This window comes from Eleutherodactylus coqui, chromosome 11 (assembly GCF_035609145.1).
Source record: "Eleutherodactylus coqui strain aEleCoq1 chromosome 11, aEleCoq1.hap1, whole genome shotgun sequence".
Lineage (NCBI taxonomy): Eukaryota > Metazoa > Chordata > Amphibia > Anura > Eleutherodactylidae > Eleutherodactylus > Eleutherodactylus coqui.
Genome location: NC_089847.1, coordinates 5,196,718 through 5,207,680, shown reverse-complemented (window position 1 = coordinate 5,207,680; position 10,963 = coordinate 5,196,718). Strand labels below are relative to the sequence as shown.

At 52.1% G+C, this 10,963-nt stretch overlaps 1 protein-coding gene across 1 annotated transcript; it reads right to left on the bottom strand.

The window, feature by feature from the left end:
• Positions 1-24: 24 nt before the first annotated feature.
• Positions 25-9,493, bottom strand: PDPR (pyruvate dehydrogenase phosphatase regulatory subunit). The gene is made up of 18 exons (XM_066583928.1): positions 9,391-9,493; positions 8,959-9,174; positions 5,519-5,652; positions 5,057-5,138; positions 4,822-4,985; positions 4,622-4,743; positions 4,125-4,242; positions 3,721-3,870; positions 3,442-3,634; positions 3,237-3,361; positions 2,999-3,154; positions 2,791-2,924; positions 2,547-2,695; positions 1,841-1,953; positions 1,668-1,762; positions 1,499-1,588; positions 1,242-1,424; positions 25-1,090 (listed from the first exon to the last, which is right to left on the bottom strand). Exons 2-18 carry the CDS (start codon positions 9,171-9,173, stop codon positions 719-721), a joined length of 2,595 nt encoding a protein of 864 aa, XP_066440025.1. The 5' UTR covers position 9,174; positions 9,391-9,493; the 3' UTR covers positions 25-718.
• Positions 9,494-10,963: the final 1,470 nt, after the last annotated feature.

Here is a 10,963-nt window from a genome sequence, read left to right as displayed (position 1 = left end):
AGGGGGTTAGAGACAAGCGGCGCCCGCAGATGAACACTTGTTTATTGTCAGCTCCTGTATATACAAGAACAGTAAAAATCATATAAACCTTGCAGAGCGTTAGATTATTCTATAGGAGGGGCTGCAGTTATAGACCCGCCTCCTTCCTGTAATAGTAAAATGGTGTGTGCGGGACACGAGCGGCCACCCAGATCAGTGGTGCAGTCTATGGGGTGGGGCAGTGCTCTCCAGTACCAGATATTAAAGTGCATCGGTCTGCGGTTCATGTCTTCCTGCACCGGAGCTACCACCATTGGATTATACGGTCTCCGCCATCACTGTAATGGCGCGGCAGGATCCACTCAAACACGGTAGAGATGGACGCCAGATATTGTAAAAAAAAACGAAAAGATTGTAAGTCGGGGTCACACACTGGGGGTTCTCCTACCACGGCCTCTAGGGAGTAGCACCAAGTCTATCCTTGATCAGCCTACTGGGGCAGACGTACGCGGGATCAGTCGGGCAGGTTGGTGGTCTTCATGGCGACACTGCAGCAAAACGAGCCGCAACATGTCTCCACCTGAGATCGCAGATTGATATCAATGATAAGTATAGGCTCAGCAGCCGGGGCCCTCAGGGCCACACACCAAGCCTGTGCTGTCAGAGCCTCCGCTTTGCTCACAGTCCTTGTGTTCCCCCGTGGCATCCCCAGAGTGGCATTAACCCCTTCAGCCTCCTTTCAGTAACCCAGCTCCAGGTCCTCCTTCCTGCGTCTCTGGGTGAACAGGGTGCTGAACGGGTAGAGTTTGGCTTTGGCTTGGAACCTTTGGCCAGCAATCTCGATGTCATACTCTCCACGGTTGATGAACTCTGGGGTGATTGGGTTGGGACTGTGGATGAACCCCAGACACACGTGTTTCCCCAACGTGTAGCTATAGGCACTGCTGGTGGTCTTGCCCACGTGCTCCCCGTTGCGGTAGATGGGCTCACCCCACCAGGGCCACAAGTCCAGGTCTGTGTCGTGATCCTCCAAGATGAACATTGTGAACCTTTTAAATATCCCCTCTTCACGCTGGCGCAACAAGGCATCCCGCCCGATGAAGTCATGACCCTAGGGGAGGGGAAAAGAGCGTTATATCCAGTCATACTGCAGTAAATACAAACATGGCGGTTGCTAAGATAGTCTGAAGCTGCAGACCATTCCCCCGGGACGTAATGGTAGAAGACCGCAAGCCACGGCCGTTGTATAATAGATTATCTACCTTGTCCAACTTGACTCTGAACTCCCGTCCACATTCGAGTGGAGTGGTGAACGCATCCAGATCCTGGCCCCAGAAGGCGAAGAACTTCTCAATGCGCAGACTCCGCAGGGCGTAATACCCAGCGTTGCGAATTCCGTATTTCTGACCCACACTTATGATCTCGTTATAGACGTGTAGTGCGTACTGCAGGGAGGATGCAGAGGAGACATCAGATGCTGCGCCCATATACTAGGGGCAGGGTTCTTTGAGCCACTCACCTCAATGGGAATGTAGAGGGTGAAGCCCGGCTCGCCCGTGTGCGTCATACTCATCACCCGGATCCCGTTGGCGTATCCCACACTCATCTCCTGCAGAGGAAAGACACAGAGGATTAGGCTCCGCTGAGGTCTCTGCGCAGTTACCAAGTGGGCGCTGCGTGGGTCTAACCTTGCAGAACAAGGAGGGGAAGTGGTCCGGGGTCATTGGGGCGTAGGACAGCTCTGACAGCACATCCATGGCTCGGGGACCAATCAAGTTTAAAGCTGAAAAACACAAAGCCGAAGGTGAAACCAGAGAGCAAACATGGATGTGGAGCTCAGCCGGCTGCGCTCTTCCCATACCTGTATACTTCCAGGTCACATCTTCAAGAAACAAGTCACTGTCACTCGGTAGGTGCTGCTTCAGCCAAGACCAGCAATGTACCTGCTGGTCTGTGGGGGAGATAATGAAAAAGCTGCAAGATGATACAGGAAGGGTTAAGGCTCTGACTAACATGACTTACACTGTGACCTTAAGGCTAGGGCTACACGGCGACTCTTGGCCACACGACCAAAGATCGTTGGGTAGCCGGGCAACCTTGCACTCACATTGAAGTCAATGGCATCATAGTGCAGGTTGCAGTTGGCAGTCCTGGTCAAGTGCGACTCGCAGCGAGTGCAAGATGGCAGGACTGCAAAGCACGTTCTTTGGTTGAGTGTACAAAGGTCACCATTGTAGCCCTAGCCTAAGGGTCCGGTGGAGCGGGCTGGAGATCGTTCCAACCGGCTTCCTCCATTCACAGCGAATACGAATTCATCCTGAACCATTATCACTCAGTGTAAAAAAGGCCCTAAAGCCACATATAGACCCCAATGTGTGACCGCTGGACCACCTCAGCGACCCGTCTCCAGCTGTACGGCTCCTGGGAAGAGGATCTCAATGCCATAGACAAGAGGGGAGAGGATCCTGCCGATGCCCTATAACCACCTTACATGTCCGGGGGTCCACCAGAACAGCCCTAGAAGGCGCATGATCCCCCAGCCATCATATCGAAACCCAGCCACCTACCTGCGCTTCTGGAGCCGCACCACACTGCAGTCATTCTCGTACCCTCCGCGCTCATTCAGCATTCCCGTGTGGACAATGTGCCCCACAGGAACGTCCACATCGTTAGAGAGGAGATACTGGAGCGTGTTCAGAGCCTGATCTCCCGGGGACTGGAAGACAAGACACAGGATGTTACTGGGAGGACAAGATGGCGGAAGGAAGGAACCAGGACGGAGCTGGAGGCATCGAGGACATTAGGACTTACGCTGATCTCAAACTTGGTGAAGGACGACATGTCTATAACGCACACGGCCTCCTTGCAGCACTTCACCTCAGAGCCAACGATATCAAACCAGTCCGGTTTATAGAAGGTTTTGCTCTGGTCCAGAGCGAGCAGATCTGTGGAACAAGAGAGATCAGATGGGAGCGAAGTCTCCGGTGACAGTCTACCTGACTCCAAGAATACTCCTGACCTTTCCCAGGGGGTACAAAGTACTTGGCCCTCTCAAATCCATGCTTCTCCATCCATCGGGCACCCTGAGCATCCAGCCGGTCGTAGAGGGGGGAGGTACGCAGCTGTCGCCCAGTCTGGAAATCCCACCGTGGGACCTTCAGGTCATAGATGAGAGCTGTGGAGGTCAAGAACCGGAATGAATGGTGAAGGGTCCTACACGTCTAGGCCGCCATTCATGGTCACGGCCAGGTACTTACGCATCACCTCCATTACTCTGTGTCGCAGGAAGGTCCTGCTGCTCTGCAAGGCCCCGAAGCGCTTGATGTCTAGAGGCCACACATTGTCTTGCGGGTAACCGTAGACCATCCACTCTGCAAGGAACCTGAGTGAGGAGAAGAAGGCAACAGTCTTAGAGTGTGAGGGGTGCGAATCCGGACAAAGCGGGGTACGAGGGGCACTCACTTCCCAGCCCCTCCTCCAAGAGAGCAGCCTTGTGAGTTCATTCCAGCGAGGGTGAAGTATCTCAGAAGGGTCGGACTCTCTCCCATTACGCAGCGCATGTCTGGAGTGAAGGATTCTGGGCAGTTGACAAGACGCAGGATCTCCAGCGCCTCCAGGGACGGCATCCGGCGCAGCAGAGCAGTGAGCAGCGGTTCTGTAGGGACATCTCAAGTATGAGCCCCTCTCCCACCACCAAGACACGGGGGAATCGTAACAATCTACAATCTGCGTTCTCCTCACCAAAGTGATCCCAGTCCTCCTGCAGGTTCTGGATTTCCAGCTGATTACGGCCCTCCGTAAAGATGGGTTTGGGGTTTTTCTCGAAGCCGCCGGACAGGATCCCACCTTGCCAGCTGCGGATGTAAATCCTCCCATCAGGGTCCACAACAGCTAGACAGAGGCAAAAGACAACATCACTGACAATGGTATGACTACGGCCGCCATATTGGACCACATGTGTATATTGGGGGTCTACTGGAGACGTGCGTACATCCTCTCTTAGGACCGCGTCGGATTTCCAGGACTGATTGAATCGAGGCATCGCCAAACCCCACCCAAATGTCAGATTTCACATGTGCATTATTAGCAGGACCCACAATCAGAAGCACGGACCGGCATGAGGGCGCAACCAGTAATGTACATACTTGGCGTGTTGTCCGGCAGCGGTGTGCGCAGTGGGCGGGTCAGGAGGTAGAAGTGCTCACAGGCATGAAGAGGAATACTGACTGGTTCTTCATTGGACAGACCAAGCTCGTAAGCCCACTGCAAGAGAAGCACACGTATGGACATGAGCTGCATACACAGAACGAGCGGCTGCAGAGCCTCAGTTATTATCAGTGTGAAGATGGCTGAGAACGAGGCCGGTCCTATGAGAATGAGCCCCGCACATCCCAACGACCCCATGATTTACCACCCTGCAGACTGACACACTGCAACAACCCTCCAGGGCAGCAGAGATGGATGCTGTTGCTGAGCTTAGTTCTGGAGTTTGGAGCAAGTGTCACAGGCGTCTGTTCTAATCTAGGCCTGCAGGGGGCATCACAGAGCATCAGGTCCGTTACTCATCGCTATGGAGGACGGAGCGACACTACACAATCCTGACGGCTGTTCTGCTGCAGACGGGGGACTATTCTCCCATTACCTGGCCCGCACAGTTCACGAAGTACTCGCACTCGATCTGCCCGCGGTCGGTGTCCACGCCGCTCACATGACCCCGATCTACCAATACGTGGTTGACAGCGGTGTGCTCATGGACCTGGACGCCTGCGGATATATGGGGTTATCAATCATCTCTTGCAGACACAAGACCCCCGGCGCAGCCACCCCCCACCATCCGCTCACCTTTACTCCGCGCCGCCGTGACCAAGGCCAGAGCTATGTCGGCGGTAGACACCACGGCGTCCTCAGGCACATACATTGCTCCAACCAGATCATGAATATTAATGAGGGGGTGGAGCTCGCCAACCCGCCTTGGTGTAATGATCTCGCATGGAATGCTCTTCATCCTATGAGTTAAGAGTAAGAAGTTAGTCTCTGCACTACAGGTAACACGGACGTGCGCCGCGCCAATCCTCACCTCAACCGCGACACCATACGCCTCAGCGATATGAGCCGATCCTGAGTCTGAGCCAGCAAGATGGATCCCGTCCTCTTGTAGCCTGCAGGACATGAGGGGCCATGAGTTCATACCACACTATTACAGGGGGCGGGGCTATGACTACCTGACCGCCGCCACCATTACTTCACGGCTGTCACCCCGAGAGGAACGCCATGTGATGTAAACTGCACCACGTGGAGAAATAAAGGAAGCGGCCATGTGAGGAGTTAACACTTTAATTTCCTCTTTGCACCTCAAAGCAGCTCACCGGCCTGCAGACTATTGCACATGTGCTGCAAGCGGCGAACTACAGGAGGTGGATGGAGATCAGGTTTGGCGTAAAGACCCTTCCCAGAATGCAAACCCCAGAGCGCCGAGCAGACAACGATCAAGCATGGAGATTTCAGCTCTGGAGCTGCAGTGGAGGACGGCACTTCTCACCTGTGGGGACGCCGCTCTCCGCTTCCAGCTGCTGGTAAAGTTTATTTGAATAATCTGCCATTTCCGTCTCTATGGAAATGTGTTTGACGGTGCTGACGGTGCCGGCGCAGAACCGCGTGGAGCCGGCGGCCAACCTGAAGAAGGCGGGAAAGATGAAAATGTGACAAACAGAACGAACAGCTGAAATAATCCCTGTGCTGAGAGATCCGAGCCCAAGACGGCCGGAAGGAGCTGCAGGCGACACTACAGTGTAAGGAGAACTTATGTGTTTATCAAAGAGAAGACGATCCCAGATCTCATGCAGAAGTCCGGGCCCAGGAGAAATACAAATCACACCAGCCTGGGCGGTATCAGAGGATTCCTAATTTATTCTAAGGTCTTCGAAGCTTATGTACCATAAATGACATCACAGCAAAAGTACATACCTCCAAGAGTAATAAGAATACATGATAGGGTACTACTAAAATGTTTAACATAAGTTACACCTCTTAAGGTGTAACTATAACATACAATGAGACCGTTATGAATTCAGGGGAAAGGAATGCAGGGGTGGGGGGGTGGGGGGGAGAGACTTATCTTATCTGTCTACCCAGTAATGGTATAGAAAAGGCTTCGTTTAACCCCTTCACTACTTATACTAGCAGCAGGCTATATCTTTCTAGTCTACAATGCAATAAAAGAACAATTAACTGATACATTGATCTACAATTTTCTTAACATACAGCTTACCAGACAGCAGGGGGCGTCGTACAACCAAGTCATCCCAGCTGCTACCTCTACATTATATACTTATTACCGACCCGTCACCCACATACACGGCGCTTACAGAAGGAGTCTATACACATCCTGTATTATCCTCCAGAGCTGCACTCACTATTCTGCTGCTGGAGTCACTGTGTACATACATTACTTATCCTGTACTGATCCGGAGTTACATCCTGTATTATACTCCAGAGCTGCACTCACTATTCTGCTGGTGGAGTCACTGTGTACATACATTACTTATCCTGTACTGATCCTGAGTTACATCCTGTATTATCCTCCAGAGCTGCACTCACTATTCTGCTGGTGGAGTCACTGTGTACATACATTACTTATCCTGTACTGATCCTGAGTTACATCCTGTATTATCCTCCAGAGCTGCACTCACTATTCTGCTGGTGGAGTCACTGTGTACATACATTACTTATCCTGTACTGATCCTGAGTTACATCTTGTATTATACCCCAGAGCTGCACTCACTATTCTGCTGAAGTCACTGTGTACATACATTACTTATCCTGTACTGATCCGCAGTTACATCCTGTATTATACCCCAGAGCTGCACTCACTATTCTGCTGGTGGAGTCACTGTGTACATACATTACTTATCCTGTACTGACCCCGAGTTACATCCTGTATTATACTCCGAAGCTGCACTCACTATTCTGCTGGTAGTCACTGTGTACATACATTACTTATCCTGTACTGATCCTGAGTTACATCCTGTATTATCCTCCAGAGCTGCACTCACTATTCTGCTGCTGGTGGAGTCACTGTGTACATACATTACTTATCCTGTACTGATCCTGAGTTACATCCTGTATTATACCCCAGAGCTGCACTCACTATTCTGCTGGAGGAGTCACTGTGTACATACATTACTTATCCTGTACTGATCCTGAGTTACATCCTGTATTATACTCCAGAGCTGCACTCACTATTCTGCTGGTGGAGTCACTGTGTACATACATTACTTATCCTGTACTGATCCTGAGTTACATCCTGTATTATACTGCAGAGCTGCACTCACTATTCTGCTGGTGGAGTCACTGTGTACATACATTACTTATCCTGTACTGATCCTGAGTTACATCCTGTATTATACTCCAGAGCTGCACTCACTATTCTGCTGGTGGAGTCACTGTGTACATACATTACTTATCCTGTACTGCTCCTGAGTTACATCCTGTATTATACTCCAGAGCTGCACTCACTATTCTGCTGGTGGAGTCACTGTGTACATACATTACTTATCCTGTACTGATCCTGAGTTACATCCTGTATTATAGTGCAGAGCTGCACTCACTATTCTGCTGGTGGAGTCACTGTGTGCATACATTACTTATCCTGCACTGACCCTGAGTTACATCCTGTATTATACTCCAGAGCTGCACTCACTATTCTGCTGGTGCAGTCACTGTGTACATACATTACTTATCCTGTACTGATCCTGAGTTACATCCTGTATTATACTGCAGAGCTGCACTCACTATTCTGCTGGTGGAGTCACTGTGTACATACATTACTTATCCTGTACTGCTCCTGAGTTACATCCTGTATTATACTCCAGAGCTGCACTCACTATTCTGCTGGTGGAGTCACTGTGTACATACATTACTTATCCTGTACTGATCCTGAGTTACATCCTGTATTATAGTGCAGAGCTGCACTCACTATTCTGCTGGTGGAGTCACTGTGTGCATACATTACTTATCCTGTACTGATCCCTGAGTTACATCCTGTATTATACTCCAGAGCTGCACTCACTATTCTGCTGGTGGAATCACTGTGTACATACATTACTTATCCTGCACTGACCCTGAGTTACATCCTGTATTATACTCCAGAGCTGCACTCACTATTCTGCTGGTGGAGTCAGTGTGTACATACATTACTTATCCTGTACTGATCCTGAGTTACATCCTGTATTATACTCCAGAGCTGCACTCACTATTCTGCTGGTGCAGTCACTGTGTACATACATTACTTATCCTGTACTGATCCCTGAGTTACATCCTGTATTATACTCCAGAGCTGCACTCACTATTCTGCTGGTGGAGTCACTGTGTACATACATTACTTATCCTGCACTGACCCTGAGTTACATCCTGTATTATACCCCAGAGCTGCACTCACTATTCTGCTGGTGGAGTCACTGTGTACATACATTACTTATCCTGTACTGCTCCTGAGTTACATCCTGTATTATACTGCAGAGCTGCACTCACTATTCTGCTGGTGGAGTCACTGTGTACATACATTACTTATCCTGTACTGATCCTGAGTTACATCCTGTATTATACTCCAGAGCTGCACTCACTATTCTGCTGGTGCAGTCACTGTGTACATACATTACTTATCCTGTACTGATCCTGAGTTACATCCTGTATTATACTGCAGAGCTGCACTCACTATTCTGCTGGTGGAGTCACTGTGTACATACATTACTTATCCTGTACTGATCCTGAGTTACATCCTGTATTATACTCCAGAGCTGCACTCACTATTCTGCTGGTGGAGTCACTGTGTACATACATTACTTATCCTGTATTATACTCCAGAGCTGCACTCACTATTCTGCTGCCGGCGCAGTTACCGTGTTCATACATTACTGATGCTGTCCTCCAGAGCTGCACTCATTCTACAGACAGCACCTTTCCCTCCGGAGCGGCACTCACCTTCCCTGCTCCAGCAGGAGGATGTCGCTCCAGCCCAGCCGGGTGAGGTGATAGGCCACAGACGCCCCCATGATGCCTCCTCCGCAGACGACCACCTGGGCGCGGGCCGGCAGTGCGGGGGTCTCGGTGGAGGCGGCTCTCTGCGGGGGGCTCACACACCGCCAGCCCCGCCACCGGACGTGGCCCCAGACATCGGAGAGGAGCCGGCCGGGCATCCTGCAGAGGGAGACAAGGGACGGTAAGGTCAGTCTGCGGGGAGGACGCACTGTACGGGGCTGCGGCTCGTTATAGCGGCTGTGGTAACAGTAGTCATGGTGACAGCGGAACCGCGGCCGGCACACACAGGGTTACCGCGCGCGGCGGTGCCAGGTCAGCAGGGGGCGCTGTGCCCTAGCTCCCCCTGCACTTCCCCCGCGCTCCGTCAACTCTGACCTTTTCGCTTCCGGTGTTCTTCTCACTTAAGCAACCGAGCCGACCCCGAGAAGACGCGTCCGGTCAGCTGACGTCATGGCGCACGTCGCACCCACTCAGCCAATCAAAACACGCGTTCCGGGACCGCCCATCCTCTCTGTTTGGAAGCTGCACATGGTCGCCGAGCAACCAATCAGCTGTGTGAAGGCGTTGCGGCCAACAGCCAATCACAACACGGGGCGGGGCCTGAGGGCGGGCGTTGTGTTGAGCTACAGAGGTGACTGGAGCACAGAGGAGCCGGGTGGGTCTGTGGCCCTCAGGGGCCCCTTTGCGGCAGTAAACTTGCAACAGGCTCATCTATTTTTAACGGTATTATGCAGTTAACCCCTCAGTGTCCGGCTTAGCTTGCACTTTAACAATGTTGCAATTTTTTGGATTGTCGCCTTCCAAAAGTTGCAACGTTGTTCCTTTTCCTCGGCGGCCGCCAGGGGGCGCCTGTGTGTCTGGATGGCAGCGCTTTGGGGGTTCACATAATTATTGTTTAGCTGTTACTAATTTTTTTGGAGGGGTGACGATAAAAAAACCCTGATTTTTGTGGTGCCAGTGCGAACCAGAGGGCGCCACTGACAGCCGCAGCCACCACAGCATGTAAGGGGTTAAACGGCTGGGGTCAGAGGTCTCCATTAGAGGCGGGGCCTGCCTGTGAGTACGGTGTTTAGCCCCGCCTCCTCTGGCGTGTGACTCCATGCTGGCCGAGGGGCGCGACAAACGGAGAACAGTAATTCGTCATTCAAACAAGTCGGTCCGTGTAATCATCTGTGAACGACGGCTGGCGTACCGGGAACGGAGGCGGGCGGCCAGAGGCGTAACCGGAGCGCGAACGATCATCGCTGCTGTAACATGACCCTCAGGGCGGCTTCAGACGGGCGAACGCACAATGGCGCACCACTCAGTGCCGCGTATTTGTGCTACGAATGAGGTATTTCTGGTTGCGTATTGGCATATTGCGGCGCGCGCTTTGCGCCCGCGGGGGAGGGGGGGGGCTAACGGCTGCTCTTGCAATAACTGCCAGATTAGCAGCGGGCCGTCGACCGCCTCCAGCCGGGTGGGAAGCCATTGGGTCGGATGTACGATACGAGACGTGGAGGCGATCCCAAGGATCGCAGGCGGCGCAGACAACGGCCGCCATGATTCCGCGTTCCTGAGATTCACTACAGACTCGAAATCCGCAGAGCGCCATTTTTTTGCTGCAGATTTCAATCCTTGAAATACAGGGGTTAAAATCCACAGCCGACGGATCTGGGGCAGAATGGGCACCATTTGGGCACGGATTTTGCCCTGCGGCTTTGAGGTATATTTGCTGTGGATTTTCTGCTGCAGATCGCCCGCAGTGAATAGATCAAGCGTAATGGTGGCCCCATGGTGGCCCTTCACTTGGTAGCTGGAAGCAAGAGAACAAAGAAGTAACCAATGCCAACTCCAGGAGGCTCATCCCAGAGCGGCGGTCAGAAGAGGGTCCCAATCAGCCCTCAGTGCCGCTGCTGCACCTTGTGGGGGGCCTAAACGGAGCCGAGCCCACCCCTCACCAGAGGAG

Excerpts from the sequence above, each read along its gene's own strand:
- PDPR (XM_066583928.1), bottom strand. The coding sequence starts at position 9,173 with ATGCCCGGCCGGCTCCTCTCCGATGTCTGGGGCCACGTCCGGTGGCGG. Across the intron at positions 3,871-4,124 it reads GCTGCCGGACAACACGCCAA|CTGTTGTGGACCCTGATGGG; the intron begins GTATGTACATTA and ends GCCTCTGTCTAG. Across the intron at positions 3,635-3,720 it reads GGAGGACTGGGATCACTTTG|AACCGCTGCTCACTGCTCTG; the intron begins GTGAGGAGAACG and ends ATGTCCCTACAG.